General features: G+C 35.4%; 1 protein-coding gene across 1 annotated transcript; it reads right to left on the minus strand.

Annotated features, from left to right (window-relative positions):
- Positions 1–7,313: 7,313 nt before the first annotated feature.
- LOC132547658 (uncharacterized) lies at positions 7,314–8,693 on the minus strand. Its single transcript, XM_060211444.1, has one exon. It carries the CDS (start codon positions 8,691–8,693, stop codon positions 7,314–7,316), a length of 1,380 nt encoding a protein of 459 aa, XP_060067427.1.
- Between the last annotated feature and the right edge of the window lie 7,459 nt (positions 8,694–16,152).

Here is a 16,152-nt window from a genome sequence, read left to right on the forward strand (position 1 = left end):
CTCCATTGATGTTGACGATTGCGTTCCACACTTTGAAACAGCAAGAAAACAATACAGCACAACCGTCGTTACGTCTAGAACTCGTTTGATTGTTTGGCGGGAATCCCAGCGATCCATTACAGCACGTGTCAATATGACACCTGTAAAAATTGGAATGGAAGTGAGTGACTTATTGGTAAGGGGCAGAAACCAAGGCTCTTCAGCCGTGAAAGCATCATAAAAAATAGTTAATTAATCAATTAATATGTACATGTTGATATCTATATATGTTACCAATAGGTTTAACTTTAATTAGACCACCGTGATTGATGGCTAATTGAAGTTGGATGGTGGTTTGACTCCGCTTTCCTGAAATTTCAAAAGTTATAGTTGACGTTTATTGCCATTCATGTTAATTTTACCATTTTTCCTTATCATGTCATTGTGCATTGGGAGCGATGTCTTTTTCAGTTTCGTCAAGGCGTACCCGACAACGTAAAGGACGGGCCCGGCTAACCAGCTGTACCGTAATGTATTATCAGCAGCCTCAGCAAAGAACAAAATGATGCTTCCGGTAACGGGGATGATTTGGAACCACTTAAAATAAAAGCATTCATTCTTGTACAAGTAACCTTCAAAAACAAAAACAAGAACAAAAACAAAACAAATAATCAAACAAAAAAGAAAATGATATCTAATCTGTAGTAAAAAAAATTGTGTTTTCTACTATACCATCTGATGGCGCAACAAGTATCAAACGGACGCCTACATGTAGCTATATTCCATGATTAGCCATTCTGCTATCCCAGAGTTACTTCCCTTCGTTTCACCCTGTCAAATGCAACAAGCTTAACATCCGATGGGGTCGAGAATGATGACAAGTGGGCGAGGTTTGCTCTCTGCCCCTACATTGTGTACACTCCGGACGATGTTTACTCTCTATTCCTGAGTTTCTCTTGATATGCATTGATGTGTTTGGGCAACAGCACAACATTTGTTTTCTGTGGTCGGAAATCATTCTCATTTGGGTAGAAAATGACAGGTATCGTATTGTGTTATTTTGAAGACATTCAAGCTTTACCTCGAGTTAAATGGAGTTAAATGTTAACTTTGTATCAATGACTGACTAGTGGATTAAAGCAACAAAAAACATGAGGCTCGCTATGGGTGATAAACCCGGTTTCTCAGTTCATTGGTAACCAAAGTCAACTGATGACAAGTTCGATCTTACACGGGTTTGTTACCAAATGGAGTAGTCTTTTAACATATTCAATTCTGAAGCAAAATTATAAGCAATCTAACAGCAATGGAAGTATACAATAGAAGGTGTTATACGTCACTAAAAGGAGTTTACTGCATAAGATAGTTCAGTTATAATTCTTTTGTAGGCCCAAATACCAGTGATTTGTTTTTCAAAGTATATATGTAATTTAAAAAACCCACTTATTTACAGTACTCAAAGGTATCAATCCGGCATGTCTTACCAGAAACACACTGCTATAGCGCCAGCGTTTTTTCCATCTCTTTCTCTGTTCATCCAATGGAATTGTCCGTAAATTCCTGTCACTGGTGTATCTTACCAACCCACCTACACAAAGTATCATCGAAAACGCCGTAGTATACCTTAGTAAAGTCATCAACATTATGAACACTTTAAACACCAGGGAATTATACCGTTGTCACTGTGTAATGGTGGTGTATTCAAGTACGGGGGTCTACACAGGCCGGACAATAGTATCACGTGAATACCGACCATGGCCCATTGATATCAATGGTGATTATATACCAGAATGCTTCATTAAAAGACATACAAGATTTCAGATGAGATTAGTTCACAATCAATGGTGAAACGACGTGTATGTTGCACATATTGAGATTTCAGAATGTAGTGATTCAATTAAGGGAGATCTAATGGAATCCTACCATACTATTACCGAGAGTAAGCCTCGACTTGCCAAATAAGTCGAACAAAATGGTGTAGCTGAGATGGACGAAAGGAAATACCGATGGTGTGTGGTCAACTTGCTGTTACTTCTTGCGGTTGATGGTGAGTGATTGGAAGTTGTGTAATATAACACTGAAAAATACTTCAGTATCATCTCGTCATACTGGAACCCTTAATATTCAATACTTCCGCTTATAATGATAAGAATATTCAGAAACCTTGTCTTTACTATTCCACATTACCAATGGTATAAGATTATTGTTTAATCATGATTAGATCGAACTGTTTTTTTCTGCTTTTTTCAGGTATTGTTTGTGGAAATTCAACAGAAGATTCTACGGTAACGTGTGTCTTAGATTTATGTATATTCCTATCTATTACATCTATATAATCTGGTTTAATGTCCTGTTCCTCTATCAGGAACACATCTTTCACAAAATTATAATTATTGTAATTACTTTATGTAAGGTTTGTGTCGGTACGTTGTATGTTTACCGGTATAAAAATAGATTTTAAGTATCAAATAAACGTTTGATTAAGGACCGATACCACCAATCCGTGTGTAATTTAATTTATATTCTGTAGCGATACACAGTGTTAGTCCATGATAATATCGTACTTGTATGACAAGTTACAATTAGTACCAGTTTCATACTAAAATTATAAAATTCAATGTGTGTCGCCATGCATAACTATTATTTTAATCTGCAAATGTATATGACAACATATTAGTTGTTATAAATATGTCAGCACATGGTGTCTAATGAACGCGAGGAGTTGTATATTTTCCTGTACAGCTCAGAATTAATTTTAAACTATTGTATTGAACAGATAATTTTGTTTAACAAAGGTCGTTATGTCTAGATTTAACCTTTCCGTCAGACGACGAATAAAAAACGACCCATTAAAACATGTAGGTTTGAATTAAATGTCAGTCTTTCTTATAACACGATGGAAGATACTGACTGAAAATATAATGATTTGACTCATACAGTAGTGCAGAGTGATGAATATTACTTAGATTCACTTGTGTGGGTAAGGAGTCAAATGTCGTCCAAAGTGCATTGTGTAAACTCCTATTTTCTCCATGGGTTATAATATTCGGGGTATCTATTACAGTAAGCACATTTTAAGCTGTGAGGAGATAGCACAAAGCAAGTGATTAGCACCTTTATATACAAATTTAGAAGGATTTTTATTAGAACCAGTTATACATAAAATTCATTGGATTTTCGTGCACCTGTCTATCTGGTTTTTAACTTGGTTTGGACTCGTTTGGATTTTACTCGGTTGCCTCCTAGGTTTCCATACTTTTGACCCTTACTATCACTGACGAAGCCTAGAACAACGAAACAGAGGTATGATGCATTATAATTCATAAATAAATACATGTATGCCATATCTGTATTTAAACATATTATTGTGCACGTCTGTTTTACAATCTTTGAATGAACTAATTACGAACAAGCCTGATAGCAAGAATGAAATAAAAAAAGATAGAATGAAGGAGTCACGAATCAGGGTACAAATAACTGTGTTACAGTCAATGAGATAGGGAATCTGTTTAGGTAGCAGTTTATTTGCATTTTGCCTGAAATTATGAGATATTCAGGTATAGCAGATAGGTTAGGAAATCTACACCCTTACATGTATATAAATTTATTACATTGATGATAGAGAAATAAAAATGGTGTAAGTCGAAAATTTCCCCTGATTTCTGACATGTGATTGCCATAGCTACCTACTCAAAAAATGCAAAAAATGTCCTAAAATAATAATAATGATAAAAAAAACCTCCTACTAATTCCAGCATTACACTACAACTTTATAGAAGGAATTTATTTCTGAACATCTGTCTTAAAATTAAAATCGTACAACACAGTCATGGTAACCCATTACTTACATTTCTGCCAATTCTAACTCGGAAATCACAACATGACCACAGGTAAACACTATGAAAATTTCACTTCCTGTAAAGCTAGTTTTTGGTGTGTAGACACAGATTTGAGACTGCCCAAATAATAATCTCCAACCCGATGCAAAAATATCCTGAAAATATGAAACCCATGTTGTCCACTTTAACATGAAAAGACCAATATTAGCAATGAGTCATTTTTAAAGTTTTAAATATAACATTTATAATGTTGTAATCTAACAAAGAAACAAAAATTACCCATGGCCACACCTATTAAATGTGTACTGCTACAGAGTAAACAAACCTGCCATCAGCTGCTAACGGATATCTGGTGTTATCTGTCGTCGTATGATAAAAGTCTGTTTTGGAGAACTACTCATACGGTACAAAGATTTCAATGACAGATTAAAGATGACTGCGCCATCTTGATAATTTTACCCTCATCATTGGATGAATCTTGCTTTAAACTATTCTGAATCAAACAAAATACAAATGTGATAGTTCCCTGTATGTTTAAAGTTCAAAATACCTATATGATACAATAGGTATGGATTTACAGTGTATTTCCATGTTGATACTTAGATAATTAGATACAACACGTGTGTATTTATATATGAATTAAGTAATTGATAAGATTTTAAATATAAAACCGCGTTATTCCTCTGTATCACTCTTCTATAGCTGCAGTGTAGGAAATACAGAAATAAAGTTAATGAAGTTGAAATCGGATGGTAAAGTGGTTTTTTACTCGTGCGCCGACAACTTTCAAGCGTGTGTTATTTCTTTTTAGATACAAATGAACACCCCTAACAAAGGCTGAATAAAAGATATCAATTAGTGATAATATTACGATGTCAATATCAGTCTTTGTGTTCTGCAGGAAAGCTTCTTCACCAGCAACCGATTCATTGGTATCACCGCCGGACTGGGCACTTTTCTGTTTATCGGTATATATCTATACACATTATGGAAGTGTACATGTGGCAGTCCTGATGATGAAACAGTCGACAAAAGGAACCAAGTAGGTAGACATCAACAGAACCAGATAGAAGAAACTAGAACATGACCAACAACAAATGTCAGGCATGGTATCGAATATGTACCGTGAAGATATTCCAAACACAATCAGATTATTTGGAACATATATACGATATATCCAAGAAATGGTCACATCAACTTGTACATGTACGGTTAAAGTATCACAGGTGTACTGGTACGCCTTAAAATGACACCATTATATGATCGTCATTTGTTATAATACTCTAATATTCTAAAAACGAGCAAATTAATAGGTACCATTTGAATTTGCGACAATATCCGGCTTTCATAACACAGTCAGATGGACGGGTACCGTTTACTATTCTACATAAAGCTGAGGAATTACGAACATGTTGTAAACCATTTCAATACAATGTATTGCTATGCCACTAGTGGTTTATTAAGTATCTTTTTTCCTATGCCCTGTAAAGAATGGAAGATAACAACACGTTTATGTGAAGTAAAGAGAAGCGACCTCAGGATTCGAGGACTTTTCCAGTATATCTTAATAGAGTGTTTATTTCGGTGATACCTTATATTGATCTGTATGCGGTACATCTCTTATTTGTTTTAATATTCACTTGTTAAAGTTAGTTAGTTAATTTTAGATATTGTGTTGAATTTGTAATAAAAGTTGTTATAATGCAAACAGATTTCTCTTTATTCTGTAGGGTGCCCTTTAAATATCTACATTTTCAAGACATCAAATTGGAATGTACCAATCATACCATGCAAAAATATTTGAAATAAAGGGGATATTTAACTGTTATATTTTATAAAATATTCGTTGCAGGCGAAATTCTGCTGTCATTTATATATGACCTTGTACCATATTTCTCATATGTATATAGTAACAAAGGGATATGTCTTAGAAGTTGGAATCCAAAATGTAATGCCTACGGAAACCTATTAAACCATTCCGGGTTTGTTAATAACCTTTTTCCAATCAAAATAATAGTAATAAAAGGACATATGAAACAGGTAAGGATGATAGGATGTCACCTAAGGCAGTATAGGCCTGCCTATTTCGTGAATAGGAATAACCGAGTTGTCTCCCTTATGCTTCTTTCATTTCAAATATTGTGTTTGCTAAAATATGCCATGTTTGATGTCTAGTTACAAAAGGAAAATTAATTAAATAATATGTGAATATCACTTCAATCAAACCGTTGTAGGTTTTAATCACATGAGACACATTATTTTAATTCATGGAAGCAGCATGCCAGTAAATACTTCATTTTGTTTCGATACCTTATTCGTATAAATGTATTTCGTTTAATCTTGACGTTTCAGATTTAGTGTGGATTCGTGTTCTTTGATTCAATTTTGAGATTTATTTGGTGGTCTTTTTTAAATGGAGCTGTTATCTTGAATTTTCATGTGCGTTTTTTAGTGTGGTAATCAGCTCTTGATTTAGGAGGTGTGGAAAGGGCTTTTCTCTATTTATATTCTGTAGCGTGTGTTTTGCAGTTTTCTTTAGAATGTTGATTTTATGTTGTTTTGAACTGATGTTTGGTTTCCTCTTGGATTTGGATGTGTATTGTCTGGTGTATTATAAGTATACCTGCACCTTAGAATTTCTATTGAAGCAATAGCAATATGGTACAAGCACATGTATCAACCTTGCTAACCGACGCATACAACCTTATATTTTTCAAATAATAACATGAATAATCTTGTCAGGACAACTGTCTGATTAACAACCACAAAATATTAAATAAACAACAATGATAATAGATGTGTGTTTAATACTGAAATATTGAACGTATAACAGATACAGCATATATATTTTAATCACGAAATGATGATGGTTTAACGACAATAAGTTCATTAATTCATTACATAAAGAAAACAAAACGTTGAATGTATATTTTTGGAATTTACTTTAGGTGGACGAGAAAGTTATAAACAACTGTTAATTGTAATTTCATTGTACCTATGTTGAAATGTCGAGGATTTGAACCCACCACACATGTAAAGCGCATACTTTCACAGATCGTGTCGATGTTCCTCAGGATAAATTTCAGACCATATGAATGGCGCGGCTTTTCCATTTCAGTAGTAAGACTTTGAAGCACTTATGGCAGAATTCGTTTACGTTTCACATGTTCAAACCAGAAATCATCACGGAGTAACATTGAATTAATGAATTAAAATCTGAGGGGTCTTAGTGAATAGAACTACCAGAAAAATAAAGTCAAACACTTTCAATACTATTACAAGGGGAACCATATACTTTCATTAATTTCTAAAATATTATTAAATGATGTCATAAACATACTGAGTATGACATCAAAGGATTTTTCATTTGGAAAAATGGTTCTATAAAGTTTTATATTTGTGACTTATCACTCTATTTATTTCGTATTTAAAATGATTGTTCTTACTGTACATGAACAGACAAGTACCTAACCCCAACACTTTTAAACAAATTTACTACGTAGTAATCTTATTAATAATTCCCACTTCATTGATATCGTTACCAGCCCAATGTGACTCCTCTTCCAGCTCTTCTAAATATCTTTTGCCACTCTTCCCCCGATGTGACTTCACGGGTGAGTCTCTGGTGGAAGAAGGTGGCGTACGCACAACCATGTATTCGTCTAAATCTCTGTGAAGAGCGATGTCCGAGTATTTTCCACTGACATGTGACCTACGGGTCTTTTGCCCGTTAGATTCAAACATCATTTCTAAAAGGAGTTGCTCCGATGATGCACCTCGCGGCAAATTTTCAAGGACTTTCTCTGAATCAGACATGGTCTCATTTGACATATTTGCTATTTTCTGAACTGATTTCATATCTAAATTTTGTGTTCTGACAGCGACCTGTCTTTCCCTGTGTTTCAGGAGTCTATAGGGGTTATTGAAGTAACGTATTCCTTTCTTAGCAAACGATTTATTGTTTTTAGGGAAGTCACTACCGTTATCTGCAGCAATTGTTACCTCCTGGGGGTCATTATTGATATGTAAGAAAGCTGACCCGCTTTGATTAGGTTGGCTTGTTTGATTAGGAGTGGAAGACGTTCCATCAGTTTCCCTCTTGTCTTCTTTCGACATTCTTGAATTATTCTTCGAAATTACGAAATCTCCACTGACGGTGGAAGAAAGGCCAAGACTTAGGCCGTTGACAGGTTTGAAACTTCTTCCTTTTAATTCAAAAGAAGATTTCGATTTATCCACTGTGGACGGTCTCATGGCCGGAAGTGTTACGCTCTCACTAGCAGAGGAGGGAACGGAAATGAAAGATGATGAATGTATACTTCTGGTGTCTTTGAAATCAGTTTTTGCAGACGAATTGTCACCATTTTGTTTTTCTGTTGTTTTCCATGTAGGTTCACTACGAGCTCTGGTTCTAATATTATGGCGCGCCCGATATATCTCATGCGCCGATGTTTTAAAGCTCCCCACTCGTTGGTCACTAAAGTACTTAACGAATGACTTTGGGGAATAACCATTTAGCGGCTGTCCACAAAGAACAAATTTAGGTCGGTCGTCAACAACGGTCCCTTCACTAGTTATATATGGAGAATCCATTGTTGATATTCCAAAATTGGCGTGCTGAATTCTGTTTAGGAAGTCCATACGTCTGGTGATATGACTAGGTCCGGCTGGCATCTGCTCCAACGCTTTCCTGTTCGCCTTGCGCAAGATAAACTCATACGACCTGTCAACAGCTGCCACAGTTGGATTTGTCGCTCTGTTTGCTTTTGACATTGACAACAACGGTGACGTCGGTGTGTTCCGGGGAGCTGGAGTCCCCTTCACTTTCAATCTATCAACCGTGCCTTGTTTCTTCATCTTTCTGTCTGGTTGCATGCCTAAGTAAATTGTCATCTACCGTAACTCTGCCTGTAATGTACAATTACACAATAACTTCAAAAGAAGAAACTATTCCAAATAATATCGCGAAAAGATCTATTAATTACTTTTGAATAGTCTTTATAGTTTACCGAATATCAAAATTTATAATCATAATCCGATGATACAAAATTTTATGAATGATAAAAATACATTTGGTTGATCATAAGTATACCGATAGGCGTGGTTGAAAGTATCGTTTTGCCTGTAATCAGTTTCTTTCGAATAAAACATCACACAATTGAAAAACACCCTTAGTCAACACATATAGCATGTGAAAATATCAAAAGATGACTTCACTCGAAGAAATGATGCTTTGTCAACATTTTTTTTATGACAGACAATGCGAAGTTAAATCACCAGGCAGACTGTTGGATTTCCTTCCAGAACTTGAGAGAATGTTGTATTTCTGCATGTGTCTTCCCGTTAACTTCTATGAAGCTAATTTAGAATTTACATAAAAGAAGCACTGAATATTCTATTTGTAATAGTGAGGAAACTCACTCTTACGTCAGCCCACAGATCTTGTACATTGAGGCGTTCCCATACAGCACAACAGTCATTTACATATTAAATCTGGTGCAGCGAGATCCATTAAAATCAGATGGGGTCAACGGAGGTGCAGGTGTATGAATTATACTGGTTAAATAAGAGAGTAGAATGAACAGGTATTAAAGTGAAATTAAAACCTGTATATTAATCCAATAAATGTAATAAAACTGTATCGATTTCCTTTGTAGATATCAATCTTTGATAGCTAGAAGCCCCGTATATTGTATATACAATTCTTAATCCAGTAAATCTCTCGTTCGGCTTCCCAAACTGATGATCTGCAAGTGTTAACTTGGCGAGTAACGAAACCATTCTTTTAACACTAAAATATTCTTTGGACTTGATTTCCTCATAAATGTAAATAAATTGAAGGGATTTCTGTAAACAGGTTTCTACTATTATACGATATGTCAACAAATCGTAAGATATATGATCTGTTTTAGAGAAGATTAAGTTGACGGCAGTGTTTGATCCACGGTAGGTACTACACCCAGTACAAGCCTATACGTTTGTTATTGCCGCCCATAACGACCGACATTATAATCAGGTTGCTTTAATTCAATTTCTAAACGGTAAGTACTCTCCGACACAATGCCAATGTTTATTGTGCATAACAGCTAACGTATATGTGTAGCATGACACTCTGTTAAACAGTATAAAACTCTTGTAATGATATCAATACCATTACTGGAAACCATAGCATCTATCTCATCATCTCATAGTGGGATATTTATGTTCAATATTTGCAAGTGGCGTTTGAACCCGAACGAGCTTAGACGACAATAGTTTCAATTTGTCTAACTATAGCATATTGACATGTACAAGGAATATCTATCCAAGGATTTACGAGGAAAGTTTATTTTCAACAGTGAAATGTCAGAAATTTTCAATTTACAACAGAAAAAGGTACCATATTGCCTGAAACATTTATTTTATAAACCATACTAGGTTGTCAAGTTATAGAAGGATCCAGTTGTTTACCATTAAAGATCCTCGCAACATGTTTTTTTACAATTTAAAGTTGAGTAGGCTCAATAAGATTTCAATGAAAATATCTTTAAAATCTTTAACTCGTATAGCAATGATCATAATCAAAATAGTTTTCACATGTTTCAAACTTAAAACTAGTTTACAGTTTCGAAAGGTAATTGTTGACGGACCATTTAAAACGTCTGAAAGATCTCGCTGTTGATATGAACAGAATTGCTGACAGAAACAGTCAAAGTTTCTGTTTTATATAAACGTGTGCAATGTCTCTCTTCTGTTTTCATCAACAACTGACCAATTTGATTTGAAAATGAACTATTTCTTTTATCAACGCATCAGGTTTTGTAAACAAATGAAGTTTAATTAGGTACAATGTGCATTTGTAAATGAAACATCAACATTCGCTTAAAGGAAATAAATATGGGGCCTTACTAAGAGTTTGCACAGTTAACGGAGTAACCAGACGTGTGTATGTTATGTTTCAGTCTCAGAAGACTTAAACTCGAAAGAATGAAAATGGTCCTGAAATGCTAGTCGCTGCTTTCGAAGGTTGCATATGTTTATCTATTAGTATGATGTAAATAAAAGCAATCAATCAATTACGCTAGTCTTATAACTATATTGAAATATATCATAATTGTTAAAGCCTGCAGACCGCCCCTACCCTTCCCAAAGCTCTCTCCACCAACCCGTCCTTCGTCACCATCACTTGCAGGAAGATGCTCAGTTAGTTGGTTATACATTTAAAGGGTGTTATGATCTGTACACAAAGAGTACACATGTAGACGTATCATACCATTTTAAACATACCAAAAACAAAACATTTGCGTCAGTTGTAATATGATAGTGCTGTCATACATACGTTTATCGACATAGGCGTTGAATTACAAACAAAACTTATTTTGTTTATCCTCTACTGTGTTGTTCCATATTATATCTTTTCTTCAGCATGCTCTTCTCCGCTCGTTCGTAACAATAGTGCTATCATGTGTGTTTGGATACAGTTTTATACCTATTTGTTTATTATTTGTAATATCCCTATCCCTGTAATGGTCTGCAAGTCAAAGGATTGCAGTCAAAGACACAGGCGTCAAGTCTGTAATAAAAGTAAGTCCGTACACCGATATAAAGTTAATGGATAGTTTAAATGGTAACTTAACTGCATATAAGTACCAACTCAATATATAATTGAAAATGCATTCTTTCAAAATTAGCATACATATTGATATAGCGATTTATTGTGAAGTGTTTTAAAACTAGGAAGTAATGCAGATTAGCCAATGGAATACAATAGCAAAGTCATATACCTCGCCAGGCCAGAAATTTGCTGGGAACAAATGATGAGTGTGAAACAAACGAATCGGAAAGTGACACATTCCATATCAAGGTTTTTTTAGGACAAAGTAATAATGTTATCGTAAATTACAGGTCATGACCAAAGTGATGTTGCACCAATCCTTGTTGTGCTATGACCTCCTGATGTATTGTACAATGTAATATTTTTAATAACATCGACAGTTTGGGTTTCCAGCAAAACGATAGTAAACACTCTCCTTAGAGGGACTATTTGGTTAGATATTCATGTCATAACATTTAAATATCTATTTAAAATTGTATGTTTTCTGTTAATTAAGATATTTTAAAGTTTCCACAACTATTTTATTAACAACGTCAAAAAAATTAAAATAAAATAGGAGCGACCCAACACTAATTCATATCATTATCGTTCGGAGAATGTAAACAATGTCTTTGCGCATGCAAATTTAGATTCAGATTAATTCAGATACATTCATTTCGCTCTGCCAAGCGTAAAGCATGAAACAAGTAAGAATCGAAATATGGCTGGCAAATTATGTTTTGACTAATTACATAATTATACATAGTAAGAATTAATATTAAAACGGGGAGTTAAAACGAGGCTCCTAAAGGTCATATAAATGAACTCTCGATCAAATCAGCAATGGATGGCAGACACAACAGCGAGTGTCGACTAGCGTTAGTTTGAAGCTGATAATCGTTATCAATTTTTCTCAGAGTGTGTTATAATTTTGTTAAGAGACTAATTTTAAGTATTACAATGCTTGCCCAAAATTCAAACGCATAGGGAAAAATAAAAAATCTAACCTTTTAGTCCCTTTAACACTGTTACAGATATACAAAAAACTAAGCTGGAAACCCGAATTTATGGCGACAAAACAACACAATCTCGGCTTTATAGAATAGCCGTCCTGCATTTTTAAAGCCCCAAGAACGCTCCAAGGGAGAGGCTTAGTATAGACAGAGCCTGTTGCCTAATTTCCGTTTAATCGTATGATTAAATGTAAGATTTTGAATTAAGACGAAATGCACGATTCTACTTTACATTTTTTGTTTCATCTGACTATGAATGACCCCGAGTTGGCGTGTCATATCTTTATGTTCCAATTGATTAAGCAGAACGATGAACCAAAAGTCTATATAAAAGGGTCAAATGCCGATAAGAAACAGCAGAACACATACACGAAACAAGCGGAAACAAACAGGGTGAAGGTCATACACGATTATAATGGAGAAGCGTGAAGCTTGTATAAACCATCTAGGTAACGCCTTATATGGTATAGCACGAAGCTGAACTCATCGAAGAACTTGTCAAAACAGGTCATAAAGACAAGAGAACCAACCTTCCATAAACCAGTAAATAAAGGTTCAAAACTGATTTCTATTTTCCGATTGTGATCATAATCATAATCCAAACTCAAATTCAATCAAACTGGGGAAAGTATGAACAGAAAAAACGACAGGCTCCTGAAAATGTACAAGGAAAAAGAGATCATGTGCTCCGGAAGAGTAAGCGTCTTCTGCTTAATCGATGAACCCAGCCATGTAAACTTTGGCCAATCGAAGTAAGTAGCGTCATGTTATTAAATGAGAACAAGGTGTACAACAACGGAACCAGCAGGCAAACTAACGAACATCTCACAGGTTGAGATTCATACCGAACAACGAAATAAAAACAAAATCGAAATGAGAAACGTCCCAATAAATTTGCCCCTTTAAAACCCTATGATACGATTTTGTCCTTCAGTTAACGATATCTTGCATGAAAATTGTGATAATGGGAACATTCTCTTAAACATCGAATCAGTTGCGAAATCATAACGTTTAGCATACAGCTTGGTGGAAAATTATCTTTGCTGGTTTCGTTGTAGGAAAAGTTAGTAGCTGATATCCTTCGAAAGATGTCGGCAGTTGACTGATTTATAATACCCTCATGTTACGTCATCTAATTACATGTGTACCATTCATCCATGCTATGTGTCATTGTGTCAAAATAGTTAGTTGGAAACAATTTGTTACCCTGTTATAATAGCATATTTTCTACCCTCCTGATAGTGTAATCTGCGTATCAGTTAAAACGATTGAGAAACTGAGTATATAAGTGAGTTTTAAAAAACGGAAAAGGTTTTGAATTTCGATCTGATTTAATATCAAGAATAAAGAAAGGCATTTAAGTAATTAATGTGAGCCTATCTTCTTGTCATGTATTATGTAACAATATAGATATCTTTTAAATTGAATGATAGCGATCTTACGTAATACCGGGTAACTTCTTGTCAAACAGTGTCGTGACGAATAGAATCAAATAAATCTTATCATTTACCTTTACGTTAGAATCAGAATCAATCAATTCCTATATATGAAGTTAAAAATCACTATCAGAACACACTTTGTTTGATATTTATAAATATAGATGAAATTGTGTGCTCCTACAAACATTTCACGTGACGACTGACTAGAGCAAGAGGTATGTTGTTATATATGTTACGTTGTACTTTATGGTGACCGTCACCGTGTTTATTGATCGATAATTGATCGACCCCATTGTGTCAGGGTGGTGATGAGCGCACGCCACCCCGATAACATAAAGCCTGTATCTGTGGTATCTGAGCCGTGAGGGCGTGTGGCTACATTAGCGACCACAGTGTAGAGGTCCAACACACCGTTTACCTTAGGTCATGGTCACTTACAGACGCTAACTACATACACTAAATGTCTTACCAACCTATTAGAATAAGTGCGAGCAATTTCTGGATCAAAGCTTAGCATTAGTTAACATGCCGGTAAATTTTCAAAGGCAATCTAGGTCTGATTCCGAAAAATTGTCAAAAGATATACGCACTGATGTGTTTCTACAAATGTAGCTAAATATACATTAGCTTTAAGTAGATACTGCGGAACTGCTACCAAATTCTAGTTCTAGTGACACGGTCCTATAAAAACTAAAATAAGTATGTTCCAGTACCTAGATGACACAATCTTGTGGTTACTATCAGGAACTACTGGTATGTTCCAGTACCTAGATGACACAATCTTGTGGTTACTATGAGGAACCTACTAGTATGTTCCAGTACCTAGATGACACAATCTTGTGGAAACAATCAGGAACTACTAGTATGTTCCAGTCCCTAGATGACACAATCTTGATCTGAGGTTACTATCAGGAACTACTAGTATGTTCCAGTACCTAGATGACACAATCTTGTGGTTACTATAAGGAACTACTAGTATGCTCCAGTACCTAGATAACACAATCTTGTGGTTACTATAAGGAACTACTAGTATGTTCCAGTACTTAGATGACACAATCTTGTGGTTACTATGAGGAACTACTAGTATGTTCCAGTACCTAGATGACACAATATTGTGGTTACTATCAGGAACTACTAGTATGTTCCAGTACCTAGATGACACAATCTTGTGGAAACAATCACGGACTACTAGTATGTTCCAGTACCTAGATGACACAATATTGTGGTTACTATGAGGAACTACTAGTATGTTCCAGTACCTAGATGACACAATCTTGTGGTTACTATCAGGAACTACTAGTATGTTCCAGTACCTAGATGCAACAATCTTGTGGTTACTATGAGGAACTACTAGTATGTTCCAGTGCCTAGATGACACAATCTTGTGGTTACTATCAGGAACTACTGGTATGTTCCAGTACCTAGATGACACAATCTTGATCTGAGGTTACTATCAGGAACTATTAGTATGTTCCAGTACCTAGATGCAACAATCTTGTGGTTACTATGAGGAACTACTAGTATGTTCCAGTGCCTAGATGACACAATCTTGTGGTTACTATGAGTAACCTACTAGTATGTTCCAGTACCTAGATGACACAATCTTGATCTGAGGTTACTATCAGGAACTACTAGTATGTTCCAGTTCCTAGATCACACAATCCTGTGGTTACTATGAGGAACTACTAGTATGTTCCAGTCCCTAGATGACACAATCTTGTGGTTACTATAAGGAACTACTAGTATGTTCCAGTTCCTAGATCACACAATCTTGTGGTTACTATAAGGAACCTACTAGTATGTTCCAGTCCCTAGATGACACAATCTTGTGGTTACTATAAGGAACTACTAGTATGCTCCAGTACCTAGATGACAATCTTGTGGTTACTATAAGGAACTACTAGTATGCTCCAGTACCTAGATGACACAGTACTGTGGTAACTTTCAGGAACTACTAGTATGCTCCAGTACCTAGATGACACAATCTTGTGGTTGCTATCAGGAACTACTAGTATGCTCCAGTACCTAGATCACACAGACTTGTGGTTACTATAAGGAACTACTAGTATGCTCCAGTACCTAGATAACACAGTACTGTGGTAACTTTCAGGAACTACTATCAATTTATAGTGTTTATATCACACGGCCCTAACTTAAATGTTAGAGTCCGCTATCAATTTCTAGTTTATTGATGACACTATGCGGTGGTAAGTTTTAGAAGCTGCTAGCATGTTCCTCCACTTAGATTTCTAGCATACAGATGACAGTTTTGTGGTAGCTATCAGAAACTACCAATACTTAGATGACAG

The sequence above is a fragment of the Ylistrum balloti genome, unplaced genomic scaffold (assembly GCF_031769215.1).
Source record: "Ylistrum balloti isolate Yb309-2 unplaced genomic scaffold, AGI_CSIRO_Ybal_v1 Utg369972, whole genome shotgun sequence".
In the NCBI taxonomy this organism is placed as follows: domain Eukaryota; kingdom Metazoa; phylum Mollusca; class Bivalvia; order Pectinida; family Pectinidae; genus Ylistrum; species Ylistrum balloti.